General features: G+C 70.0%; 1 protein-coding gene across 2 annotated transcripts in view; it reads left to right on the top strand.

Moving 5' to 3' along the window:
• RXRA (retinoid X receptor alpha) overlaps positions 1-12945 on the top strand; it is an 80143-nt gene extending 67198 nt beyond the window's left edge. For both annotated transcript variants that reach the window (XM_079790029.1, XM_079790030.1), the window contains exons 5-10: positions 4111-4280; positions 5251-5380; positions 6390-6522; positions 7986-8077; positions 8459-8564; positions 9981-12945. In XM_079790029.1, the coding sequence (XP_079646155.1) occupies positions 4111-4280; positions 5251-5380; positions 6390-6522; positions 7986-8077; positions 8459-8564; positions 9981-10128 (779 nt within the window). In that variant the 3' untranslated portion in view covers positions 10129-12945. The remainder of the gene's footprint in view (positions 1-4110; positions 4281-5250; positions 5381-6389; positions 6523-7985; positions 8078-8458; positions 8565-9980) is intronic.
• The last annotated feature ends 294 nt before the right edge of the window (positions 12946-13239 follow it).

Here is a 13239-nt window from a genome sequence, read left to right as displayed (position 1 = left end):
AGGGAGGCACTGCCCCGGCCTCGGGCGTCGGGAAGGCTTGGGTGGGAGGTGGCCAGGGCGAGGCCTGAAGAAGGGGGTCAGGCAGGCCGCGTGCCCCGCCCAAGGGGATGGGGTGTGCAGAGGCCGAGGGTGTCGGGAGATGTGGCACAGGCAGGGCAGGGTGCCATCCTGCTCCCCTCGGGCCTGGGTGTCCTCACCCTCCAGCTTCCTGTCCCTCGAGGCCCCACGTCATCCCGTGGAGCTGCACTTACAGGGAGACCCTCCCGCCTGGCCCTCCTCCGGGCCCGCCAACGACGGGGTCTCGTCCGAGCGGCTGTCGGAGCGCCTCCTGTGTACGGGGCCTCGCTGGCACCACCCCTCTCCGCACGCTGTCCCCACACCTCGCAGACGGGTGCCGGCCCTGGCTGCGTCCCTCGGGCTCCGTGCTCTGGCCTGAGCGCCGGCGTGTCGGGGAGGCCATGTGGGCCCTCGAAGCCTGGCTTAGGGGCCGGCAAATGCCTGACCCGCCCGGCCCGGCGCCCTCGGCCTCCTCCCGGGTTTCTGTCAGACGTGCCCGGGCTCATGGCACGGAGCTGCCTCGCTGGCCGTGCGGGTGTTCGGGAGCCCGGCGGGCGCTGTCCGGGCATGGGACTCCCCAGGAGGCGGTGGCTTGTCACGTTTCCTGGTGCCGGACGGGCACAGTCCACAGCCGTCCTCGGAGAGGGACGCGTGGCCCCCGTGGCCTCAGAGACGCCCTGCGGGGTGCTCCCGGGTCTCCCATGCCCCGCCCCCATCTGTCCTGCAGCCCGAGCTGGGCGCTAGGCACGGCCCAGCCCCTGGAAATGTCCTGACGCAGCTCTCCTCTCTGCTGGGCTGATGGGGGAGGCAGGCCCAGGCGTGGGGTTCCCAGTCTGAGGGGGGAGGCTGGCCTCCTGCTTCCTCCTCCAGGAAGGCCTCTCCCTGCTTCCTTCCTCCCGACCTCGCTTCCTGTGCCCCGTCTCCGGACTCTGAGGGACCGGGGTGCGGAAGGGGCAGTGTCTGGTGTGTGTGTGTGTGTGTGTGCACGCACATGTGTGTACGTGTGTGCATGCACAGGCGTGCGTGGCCCCACACGTTTCTCCTGAAGAGGAAGAGCCGCTGGGTCAGGTGCCTCCCTGTCACCTGTGGGCAGGTGACTGTCTTCTGGCCTCGGGGGCCTGCGGACAGCGGGGCATTGGCAGGGGCCCCCAGTGCATGCCTTGGGAGCATGGCAGGTGGCAGCACGGTGCCTGGTGGGGCTTTGTGTGTGTGCACATGTGTGCCATGTGTATGCACGTATGTGTCATGTGCTTGCCATGTGTGTGCACATGTGTGTCCTGAGTGTGCCGTGTGTGTGTCCTGTGTGTGGTGTGTGTGTGTGTGTGTCCTGTGTGTGCACATGTGTGTCTTGTGTCTGCACCTGAGACATCACGTGCCGCGTGTGTGTGTGTGTGTGTGTGTGTGTCCTGTGTGTGGTGTGTGTGGTGTGTGTGTGTGTGTGTGTGTGTGTGTGGTGTGTGTCCTGTGTGTGTGTGTGTGTCCTGTGTGTGGTGTGTGTGTGTGTGTGTGTGTCCTGTGTGTGCACGGCACGTGATGACTCAGGAGCAGACTGTCCTGGGTCGTGTCCCTCAGCTAAGGACGCCAGTCCCCTGGGCTCAGGACCCCGAACTCGCTGTGCACCTCGGCCAGCGCCCCCTCGGGTCTCAGCGCCCGGCCCTCAGGAGGGGGTTGGGCCGGAGCCTTGGGTGAAATGCAGCCCTGCCTCCCGGGGTCACAGGGGCAGGACGGTCCCAGCTGGCAGTGCCCACAGCAGAGGAGGCAGCAGGGCCAGTGCCCGCCACCCGGACGCCCCTTCCCACGCGCTCGCCCTCATGTCAGTGGGTCTCCTGATGTTGGGGACCCTGGTTGTGTTGGGGTGAGCCCCCCCTGGCTGTGTTGGCTGCTGGGGGAAGGTCTTCCCGGGGATCCCCAGCCTCCTCTGCCCACTGTGCTCAGGCCCCATCTTCCCAGACGCTCCTGCCCGAAGCTCCAGGCACCGGCGGGAGCTCCAGTCCAACAGGACCCCCCCCCCGGGGGACCACCTGGGGCCGCCTGGCAGGGGCCCGGGCTGGCAGCTCTCCTGGCCCCCCCCCCCGGGCACTGCCCCCACGCTCAGGGCCACCCTTGCAGCTTGGGCTCCCTGCGCCTGGGCTGTCTGGAGAGGGAGGAGGTCCCCGTGACCGTGACCGGGCCACCTGGGGGGAGCGCGGGAGCGGAGGTGCAGACCGAGCTGTGAGCATCTCGAGGCCCCGCCTGCAGGGGGCACTGGCGCTCAGGTGGGGCTGAGGAGGGGGACAGAGGTGAGGCTGCCCGGCCGCACAGCTGTGGGGGGAGCAGGGTTGGGGCCGGGCTGCCTGCTCGGAGCTGTCCCCGTCCTGGGAGCTCAGCGTGCCCCTGGCTGCCCGAGCCTCAGTTTCCCCACCTCGAAAAGTGAGGTGGCTGAGCTACGCCACGTGCTTCTCAGCTGTGCCCCGCCTCCCAGGGACAGACCTTGGGGACCCGTCACCCCGGTGCTGGCTGCCTCGGGCCGGGTCGGCCTCGCTGGCTGTAGCCCTGTTCGTTGGGGAGAGGGTGACCCAGCACCCCGGGCCGAGGGTGGGCGGCCCTGCGGCTCCTTGCCGTCTGCCCGCCAGCCCGAGCCCCGGCCCCGCCTGCTGCCAGGCTGGCACAGCTCGGCCCGAGGCCTCTGCCGGCTCCTCGGCCCAGCGGGCGCCTCGTGACGGTCCTCGCGTCCACCCCGCGGGCAGAGCCCCACTCTGTGTGTGTGTGCACGTGCGTGCCCTGTGTGTGCACATGTGTGTCCTGTGTGTGCCGCGTGTATGTGTGTGTCCTGTGTGTGCAGCCCTCGGGTGTGGAGAGCGCAGCCCCTGGCGGGCGGCCACCTAGCCGTGTGTCCGCAGGGAGGACGCGGGTGCGCCCAGGGGGCCCGGCGGTCCCGGCATCTCTGCGTGGCCGGCGGTGGGGCCGGCGGGAAGCGGCTGTGGGTGGAGGAGGGGTGTTGACGGACTGGACCAGCTCTGGGTGGCGTGACGGGCCCGGACAGGCCGGGGGCTCCCCAGCGCAAGCAGGGGCCCTCGCACCCCAGGCCTGGGGGCTCCCCTGTTACCTCCTGCTAGGAGCCTGGGGACGGGCGGCCCCGGAGGCGGGCCCAGCTCTGCCTGTCCTCCCCCCCCCCCCCCCCCCCGGTCTGCACCCCTGGGCTTGAGCGAGGGGCCACTTCCCGGCCCTCCCCCCAGCGGGAGGGGGGGAGACGGGGGGGTGCACAGGGGTGTTCGTGCAGGGCTCTGCGTGTCGCCTCACCCAAGCTCCCTCAGGGCAGTGGGTCCCCAGGGGCCCCCAGAAGCCGAGGGTCTTGTCTGGGGTGCGGGCTGAGGGCTGGCCCTGAGGCGGCTGTGGGTCCCCAGGGGTCTGGGGTGGATCCTGGCTCAGCAGAGCAGGGCCCGGGAGGGTGGGCTCAGGTGGGCTTGGGGGAGGCCGCACCACAGTATGTGGGGCGTCCCGGGGGGCACGGCCCTGACACGCAGCTGGCTCGGGCCTTAACGGTGTGGAGCAGGCAGCCCCTCTGGGCCATAACAGGCCTCAGGCGCCGCCTCTCCCCTCTGCCAGCTCCTCCCCCCACCCCTGCTTAAGGCCCTTGGTGCCCCAGAGGAGGGGGATGGACGAGGAGTCAGCCCCCGAGCCACCTCGGTGCCCGGTGTGGGGCCTGCTGGTGGCTCCCGGGCCCGGCCCCTCGGGACAGGGCGGCCTGAGCTGCGGTCCTGAAGCCAGGGGTCTCAGCGCCCAGTGGGGGGCCTGGCCGCCCAGTCTTCCTGGGGAGAGAGTGGATGTGAACCCCTCTTCTCGGCCTCCTCCCATTGGCTTCTCTCCCTGGGCCGCCTCCCGACCCCGCGTCGCTCCAGTCCTGCGCTGGCCTGGGCCGTGCGCGCCTCTGCCTGCCCCTGCGTCTCGTGCCCCTGTTCCGGGGAGCCCCCCTCTGCCTCTCTCCAGCTGGGATCGCTGCTGCGCGGCCGGGGCCGGGGCCGGGGCGCCGTGGGGACCCTGTGGGGAGCGAGTGCGAGGGCGTCTCTGTCTCAGCCGTGCAGGAGGAGCGGCAGCGGGGCAAGGACCGTGGCGAGAGCGAGGTGGAGTCGACGAGCAGCGCCAACGAGGACATGCCGGTGGAGAAGATCCTGGAGGCCGAGCTGGCCGTCGAGCCCAAGACGGAGACGTACGTGGAGGCCAACGTGGGGCTGAACCCCAGCTCGGTGAGTGCCGCCGCCCACTGAGGGCACCGTGGGCCCGGCCAACGCCCTGGGTGAGGACCCACTGCCGGGCCGCCGAGGCGGAGCAGCCGGGCCCCGGGCGTTGCCTTCCCGGTTCCTGCGATCAGAGCTGCTCCTCACTGCCCACCTTCGGCCCGGCACAGCGACACCTCTGTGCGGCGGGCACGCACAGGACCCTCTGCCCCAGGCTGAGAGTGTGGGGTCCCCTCTTACCTGCTCAGGAGGCTCCGGCAGGCCGAGGCCCCCAGTTCCCTGCACTCCGTGACCCCATGACCCCAGACAGTGCGGCCTGGCTTGCGGGCCGGCCCGTCCTAGCCCATCTCTCCAGGCCCAGTGAGGGAGGGAGGCAGCTGTGAGGGTTTCATGATCGAGCAGAAACCAAAAGCCATCGGCGCTCCCGAGCGGGCCGCCAGCGTTTAGTTCTGTCGAGTAAGGGCGTTGTTCGGAGAGAACAAACTGGCCCCTGGTCTCCCGTGGTTTTGGGGGGAGGGGGTCGAGGCGCAGATGGGCAGCTGGCCGAGCGCAGGGCGGCCGGCAGGGGGCGCCTGCGTTCTGCGACCTCGGGGCTGGGGAGCCGGGCTCTGAGGGGTCCTGCCACGCCCCCCAGGACAGGACGGCCCTTCCCACGGGGCGCGGGGAGCTCCTGGAGCCTGTGCTGTTGGGGGGTTTAGTGGGAGTCGAGGCTCAGAGACGACAGGTGTTTGCTGGCGGCCGCACAGCTGGATGGAGCTGGGCCCCCCCGCAGCCCCCGCCCCCAGAGGGAGCCCCTCCAGGGCCCCCTCCCATCTCAGAACCCTTCACTCGATCACGTCTGCGAAGTCGCTTTGGCTGTGTCGGGCTGGGGACTCGGACGTGGCGTCCTCGGGGGCGTCCGCAGCTACGCCGGGTGGAGTGGGCCTGGGCTGGGCTGAGGTCTCTGCCTGCCACTCACTGCTGTGCCCTCCTCGCCCAGCCCAACGACCCCGTCACCAACATCTGCCAGGCGGCCGACAAGCAGCTCTTCACGCTGGTGGAGTGGGCCAAGCGGGTCCCGCACTTCTCTGAACTGCCGCTGGACGACCAGGTCATCCTGCTGCGGGCCGGTGAGTGCGGCCTGGCGGCTGGGGTCACCCTGTCGCTGTGACAGGGCCTGGCGGCTGGGGGTCACCCTGTCACTGTGACAGGGCCTGGCGGCTGGGGGTCACCCTGTCACTGTGACATGACAGGGAGCCCTTCCTCTCCTGGGCCTCGGTTTCCCCGTCTGTGAAATGGGCTAATGCTCGCTCTAGGACTGTGGTCAGGGTCACATGGGATCCTCCGTGTGACGTCAGCCAGAAGCCCCGGCGTGCGGGCTGTGACCTGTTACCGCTCTTAGGGGCTGCATGTTCCGTGGCAGGAGGCACAGAGACATTGAGCACAGAAATGGTTTTAGGTTTTCTTCCTGTGCCCCCCTCATTCCCCCCACCCCGCCCCCGTCTGCTGCCTGCTGTGGTTTCCCTGCCCGCATAGCGAGAGCGCCTCGTTTCAGGTCGATGGTTTACTGTGGGGCTCCACGTAGCACAGGTTGACCTCTGAGAGTTTGCTGTTGGGACCAGACTGGCAGCTGCTGTTCCGTGGCCGTCCCAGAGAGGATTGTGGGAGTTCTCCCAGGTGCTCCGTGGCACGAGCTATTCCGTGGCCGTCCCAGAGAGGATTGTGGGAGCTCTCCCAGGTGCTCCGTGGCACGAGCTATTCCGTGGCCGTCCCAGAGAGAATTGTGGGAGCTCTCCCAGGTGCTCCGTGGCACGAGCATCCTGCATTTGCACAGACTTCCCTGGGCACACGCGTTTGTGAGTGCCACAGGAGATGCTCTGTGCAGGACTTGCCAGGGCCTTTACTGTACCAACGTGCACTGGAGAAGAGAGCCATTTCCCAAACGTAGGTGCTCAGGAACCTCTTTTCAGGGGAACGTTCATGGAGTTAGGGTTCCACGTAGCCCACTTTGGGAACCCTAGCTTGGGTTCCCAGGGGGACGGTCTGGGACAGATGTGCGCTGCCTTTGGAGGGCAAGGGGGGTTCTGGGAAGGGTTGGCCGCGGGCCCCAGAGACCGCGACGGATCGCTTGTCCCCCAGGCTGGAACGAGCTGCTCATCGCCTCCTTCTCGCACCGGTCCATCGCCGTGAAGGACGGGATCCTGCTGGCCACGGGGCTGCACGTGCACCGGAACAGCGCCCACAGCGCGGGGGTGGGCGCCATCTTCGACAGGTGGGCGCCCCGGCCCGCGTCACGTCCGCGTGGCACTTGTTCTGTCTGCAGAGGGTGGGGTTGGGGCGGGGAGGAGGGTGCAAGACGAAGGTGACATCCCTCACGGGCCCGGCACGGGGTCCTCGCGGCCCGGCTGATGTCCACTTCCTTCCGCTCTTCGTAAACCCCGTGTGGGGAGGAGAGCTGCTCTTCAGAGATACACGTTTCTGTTGGTTCCAGAGAGGAAGGGAGCGGGAGAGAGAGAAACAGTGATGAGAGAGACTCATGGACCGGCTGCCTCCTGCACACCCCACACTGGGGATGGAGCCGCAACCCGGCCTGTGCCCTGACCGGGAATCGAACCGTGACCTCCTGGTTCATAGGTCGACGCTCAGCCCCTGAGCCGCGCCGGCCGGGCCGCAGCTACGCTTTGTAACAAGCGGAAGTGGTTACGCCGCAGGCGCGGGTCCCTGTGCCCGTTAAGGCCGATGTTGCTGTGCCCAGTGCAGCGCGGCCACGTGTGCCCTGGAAGGGCTGCCTGACCGGCCGGCTGACCGCGGCTCCCGGCCCCCGGCGGAGCCTGGACTGCACCGTCTACCGGGCCCGTCTCTGCAGCCCCCCTGCCCACCGGGCCTGGGACCAGAGGCCACGTGATGTCAGGACACGTTCTCCCCCCCCCCCCCCCCCCGCCGGGTCTTTTTCCGGCCGCAAGAACGCCCCCCCACCCCCACCCCCCGCCTGCAGACCCCAGGGCCCCTGTGGCCTCAGGGAAAGGCCTGGCTCCCTGGCTGTCCAGGCCCCACCCGGACCACCTGCCTTCGCTCCCCCCGCCCCCCGCCACGCGCCACTTCCTGGATACAGGGGTCAGGTTGGGGCTGATGAGGTCGGGAGCCCAGGCCGTGTGGGAGGCCGTGGCTAGTCCGGGGCTCAGGATACTGGCACTGGTGGGGCCAGGACCCGAGGCTGGGTCAGTTCTGCCCAAAGGGTCCCGGACAGGCTCTGTTCCGACGAGGTGGCGGGTGGCTTTGGTGGAAGTGAACGTCTGGTGAGGAGTGGAACAGGCCCCTCGGAGTGAGGCCCCTCGGACGGCCGTGCTTCGCTGGACTGTGGGTGTGGGTGAGGCCGGCGCCCCAGCGCTATGCCTCAGGCTGCCCCGCGCCCGCCGCCCGCAGCTCAGTCCCGGTGGCCGTGGGCCGGGTCCCTGGCTCATCTTGGCTCGGCCGCCACAGGGTCCTCAGTCTCCAGGTTTCCAGAATAAACCCCCTGTGCAGACCCGCTCCGGGCAGAGCAGAGCGCCCACCGGGGGGAGGGGACAGACCTGGCGTGGCGGACGCCGGGCCTGGGCTGGGCAGCTGCAGGGTCGGCCTTGACCTTCTCAGCTGTCCTCTGGGGCCACGTGGGCTCCCCGAGTCCTGGGGGTATTTCTGGGGGCCCAGCGTGGGCACAGTCTGACGTGGCCTTGGCGTTCGCCCGCTTCCTCGCAGGGTCCTGACGGAGCTGGTGTCCAAGATGCGGGACATGCACATGGACAAGACGGAGCTGGGCTGCCTGCGGGCCATCGTGCTCTTCAACCCGGGTACGGCGTGCGGACCCGCCCCGGCCACGGCCCCCCTGGCCACGGCACCCCCTATTCCACCGCCCCCCAGCCACAGCACCCCCAACCACAGCACCCACCACCCTGCTGCCCCCACCCCAGTGCCCCCGCCATGGTTCCTCGGGTTACCATGGGGCGGGGCGGGGCCACCCCCTTTTCTGGCCCGTGTGAGGGTCCCACGAGGTGGTGTCCACGGCTTCCAGGGCTGAGGGCGGGAGCCGGCCAGTCCAGGTGTTGTCACTGGTGGGCAGGCCTGTCCCGGGTCCCCTGCGCCAGCCGCCCCCGCCTTCGGTGCTCCCGAGTGCACGGGTCCCGGGCAGCTTCGGGGAGGGGCTCTGACCTGCGGCCCCTGCTTCCTCGCAGACTCCAAGGGGCTCTCGAACCCGGCCGAGGTGGAGGCGCTGCGGGAGAAGGTGTACGCGTCCCTGGAGGCGTACTGCAAACACAAGTACCCGGAGCAGCCGGGGAGGTGAGCCGCCGCGCCCTGCCTGCGTGGACCTCGCGGTCTTGCTCCCGGCCCCCCGGGCCCGGGCGGGGCACCACCGGGCACCGCTCTGTGATGAGAAGGTGGCCCTCCTGGGTCGAGGGGAGCACCTGGCGTGTCCGGAGCGAGGACGGGTGCTCTCCGGGCCCCAGTGCCAACACGCTCGCACACCTTTCTCGCACACCCAAGAAGATGGGCCCCACACACGCCGGCACATAGTAGGTGCTTGTCTTTGTAGAGAGCATAAAGGAGGCCGTGCTTCCCCCACCCCCGAGGGAACCACTAGAGGCAGGGCCTTGGCGCTCACCCTGGCAGGGACGCACTCCAGCGCATAGTAGGTGCTTTGTAAACGCATGCAGGGTGGGTAGATGGGATGGTCTTGGATCGTCTCATTGCCAGGTCCGGGGTGCTGGGCACAGTAGGCGTCAGGAGGAGGGAGGGGCTGACTCTGTCCCAATCGTACCCCCTCCCTCCAAAAGGCCACTCCCGGTGCGGGTCCCGGAGCAGGCCTCCCTCTCCCGCCCGCCGGCTGGCGCGCACACGGTTAACCGTGGCCGAGCCCTGGCCCCATCTGGTTCGGTTTAAGTGGGGCTTCCCGGATGGAGCGGCAGCCCCTGCTTTTCCTGGCGCCCGCCGCAGCCGCCCGCCAGCTCAGCAGAACGGCTCGCCCGCTGGCCCCGCTCCAGCCTTGGGGGCCGCGTGTTTGGCCTGGAAAATGCCGGCTGTGCGCGGCCCCCACGGGGCTTCGGCCCCCAGAACCCGTCCTGACGGAGTCGTGAGGGCCGAGCGGAGCCCCGGGCGGCACACGGAGGGCCTGGGCCGCGTGGGCGTCCCTGCAGGGGCATTTGGCCCAGTTGGCTGAGCCTGACGTTCCTCCTCCAAGACCCCCCCAGACTTTTCCCCCTGCCCCCCGCCCCCGGGACTCAGAAACCCCCAGGGCCCGTTCCAGCAGAGCTGCTTCTGGGGGAGGGCGGGCCTGGCGGGGGCACGGGTGGGTCTGACCAGCTCAGGACCAGCTCCTCCTCCTTAGGCCCCCCCCCCCCCCGCCCCCTGCACCCAGCAGCCTCGCTGTCGCTCAGCTCTCCTGCTGTTACACCCTGCTGGGCGCCCTTGCCCTTGGAGAAAGCCCGCGTGCTTTGAATTCCCCGCCCAGCCCTAGCCGGCCGCCCCGGCCTGGCCACTGGCCCTTCCTCCCCGGTCCCCGTGCCCACTCTGGGCTCCTGGCTCCGTGCCTGCAGCTCCGTGACCTCGCCCGGGGCCCCCCTCCCCCCTGAAGCTTAGTGCAGGCAGCTCTCGTGCGGGTTTGGGGGACCGGGCCTGGGAGTCGGTCCTGTCCCGGAGGCAGCCAGGCGCGGGGCGGAGGGCGGTGGCCCCGCGGCACTCACGCCCGCTGCCCCGCAGGTTCGCCAAGCTGCTGCTCCGCCTGCCGGCCCTGCGCTCCATCGGCCTCAAGTGCCTGGAGCACCTGTTCTTCTTCAAGCTCATCGGGGACACGCCCATCGACACGTTCCTCATGGAGATGCTGGAGGCCCCGCACCAAATGACTTAGGCCGGCCGCCCGGCCGCCAGCTGCTCTCCTGGCCGAGCCCCGTCCCTGCCCCCTCTCCGCCCGGCCTGTGTGGACTGCGGGGCGCAGCCTGTCACTGCTAAGCCTAAGAGATGTGTTGCCACCCCCACTTCCAGTGCTGCTTGTCTTTGGACCCGGCAGGGCACTGCTTTCCCAGGGCGGCGGCCGGAGCGGCAGAACTCAGTGGCCCCAGCGGCCATCGGCTCCCGGAGCTCAGGGTGGCTCCCGGCCTCGGGCCCTGTCCCCGCAGCAGGCGGGAGGGTGGCGCGGGCGGGTTCGGAGTGCGGGCCCCGCCCTCGACGGGGGAGGGCGCAGAGGAGGACGAGGGGCTCTGGGGGGCAGGCTGCTCCTCAGTGGAGGGGGAGCAGCCCCTTCTCCGAAGATGACTGTGGGGGTGCCCCGAGCACCACGCCAGGAGCTGACCTCCGCCGGGTTTGGGGTCACCGCGAGGCTGCAGGGACGAGGGTCGCCCGCCCACCTGTCTGCTCTCTGCATCGTTTCAGCTTCGCCCCTGCCCCCCGGGGTCCCGCCTGACCCGGGGTGACCAGACGGGGTGCCCGGTCTCTGCTCGATCCCAGATGGGCTCGCAGTCTGTGCGGAGGCCCAGGCTAGCCTCGTCCCACGCTCTGCCGTCCGCCCTCTCCCCGGCACAGGTTGCCCCCGGGAGGCCCGCAGGGATGCGAGGGGAGGAGCCTGCCTTCCCAGAGGGTCTCCATCCTGTGGGGAGCCCGGGACCTGTGGGCCAGGAGCCGCAGGAGCGGCTGGAGCTCCCGGGAGAGGCGCCTGGTCCCACTGCAAAGCTCAGAGTCAGGAGCCCCTGGGTGCCAGGCCCTCCGCGCAGCTCGACGCCCCTGGGAACAGCCAGGCTGGCCTGGGGTGGAGCCGGTGTGGGGGCCCACCTGACAGGCCTCTGGGGGGAGGCACCCCGGTCAGCCCAGCACCCACTTGTGCAGCATTCGGACCAGCCCAGCGGGGTGGCGCTCGGGGCCTGCGGGTGGGGGCTTGCAGGTTGAACTGGCCTCGTGCACGGTCACCCCCCTCCGGCCTGCGCTTCCCATTCTCACCCCACACCCCCGGACCCAGCGCCGAGCAGAGGGGGCTGCGGGGTCCTGCCTGCTCAGCTGGGGGCGTGTCTATGATGGCAGCGTCCCTCCCGCCTCCCCCACCAGCAGCCCCGGACCGGGGTGTGTCCGAGGGCTGTCTTCCCCAAAGTCACCAGAGGGTGCAGGGTGCCGGGCAGGGGCTGGGCGGAAGAGGCGGGCCTTGGGGAACACAGTCCATTCTTTGCCTCCCAGAGCCCCTCCCCGGGCTGAGCTGGGGGCCCCTGGCCGGAGGCTGCCTGCCCCGGGCACTGCCCTGTCCACTGTGAGGGGTGCCAGGGCCTGGCGCCTTCTGCAGCCGGATGCACCCCATCGCCCGAGCCCGGCTCCCTCCTGCTCCCCTGGCCTCTTGGGGACCTGGGGGCCTCTGGTGGGGGGTCGGCTTCTTGGGGAGTCACTGTTACCGGCTGGCAGCCCCCAGGCCACCCCCTCCCTCAGGCGGAAGCGCCCCCCGCCCCTGGCCGCTCGGCCCCCGCAGCCCCGCCCGCACCAGCGTCCCCGCCGGCTGCGCTTCCTGCCGTCCCCGCGGGCAGCGCGATCCGACTGCGGCGCCTGCAGGTGGGGCCCGCCCGGCGGGAGAGGTGGAGCTCGGTCACCCCGGTCTCCAGCACGTCACCGGCCTGGCTCAGTGCGGTGATTCTTGGTGACCACTGTCCTGTTGGTGGGACAATCTTTAATTTTCTAAAGATAGCATAACATCAGCGCCTTCGCCCCGTGCCGCCCCCACGGCCGCTGGACACTTCCGGCCCGGCAGCCGGCGCCGCCCGCCGAGGCCCGACATGCCCACGTCCTGTGCGTGGAAGCTGGTGGCACAGCCAGCCTGCCCCGCCCCGGCCCCCGGGAAGCGGCCTGCGTCCGGGACGTTCACTGAGCCGGCCCCACGTCCACCGCCGCCACGTCCCCCCAGGATGCAGGCGGCAGCCGGTGCGGGGAGCAGGCGGGCCCCCCTGCAGGGCCTGGGCGTCCTGGCTGGCTGTGCAGCGACTGGGTAACCGGCTGATGTCCCCATCACGGAACTCGGGTGCGAGGCCTGGCCCCTGCCCGCGGGACGGTGGCGATGACGTGTGTGCTGTGGAGAATCGCCCGGAGCCGACGCCGCCTGCGGACACGCGTGTGGTGCCGACGTTGCCTGCTTCTTGTCCATGAAGACTCCCCGTCCATTTGCTTCGCGCGAGCAAGTCCGTCAGGACCCCGTGGTGAAACCGGGTTTGAATGACTCCAGGCCGGGACCTGCATCTATTTTAAGATGCTTCGGCGCCGACAGCGTCCACCGGTCCCCCGCAGCCATGCCTTAGCGGGGACGCGAGCTAGAGGAAGCTAAGAGAAGTGTCTAAGCAGCGGGAAAGGTGAAAAGAATCTATTTTTGTACAAATGTAATTTTATCCGCCATGTAAACGTGCTGATGGCGGGAGGGGCTCGCTGTTTCTGCCCGGATCGTGAGGTGGCCGTTCGGGAAGCACTGGGCGGAGCCGCGCAGGGGCGGCCGTGACGGGCTCACCCCGCCCGGGGGCTCACCCTGCCGGGGCCCGCCCTGCCCGCACGGGCCCGCCCTGCTGCCACGCCTCCCGCGGCGCTGACTGTGAAACGGCTTCCGACAACGACGGACTGTTGTGCAGCGCTGGCCGCGGGCCGGGTGTGCGAATCGTGGAAAAGGAAAAGAAGGCGCGGGAGGAGAAACATGACACGAGCGTTTAAAATACCCCTCGCCCTCCAGGCCTCGTTTGTTCTGCCGGGTGTCCTGTTCGGGTCTGGGCGTCGGCCGCACCAGGGGCTCCGGGGCTTTCTGCCATCCGGGGGGCGGGGGGGGGGCGGCCATCCTCAGCCTGACCCTGCCAGGCCGGACAGGGCAGGGCAGCGGGGCCCACCCGGCCGTCTGGCTGCCCACAAACCCCTGGATGACGCCCGTCGGCCCTTCCTGTGTGACAGGTGCCCGCGGTCCTCGCTGTCCGGCCTGGGCTGGGCCAAGCCCTCCTGGTCTCCGTCTAGCAGGCCC

Source organism: Cnephaeus nilssonii (genome assembly GCF_951640355.1).
Source record: "Cnephaeus nilssonii genome assembly, chromosome: 14".
NCBI classification, from domain to species: domain Eukaryota; kingdom Metazoa; phylum Chordata; class Mammalia; order Chiroptera; family Vespertilionidae; genus Cnephaeus; species Cnephaeus nilssonii.
The sequence above is the reverse complement of the archived record's forward strand: the minus strand, read 5'-3'. Positions and strand labels throughout refer to the sequence as shown.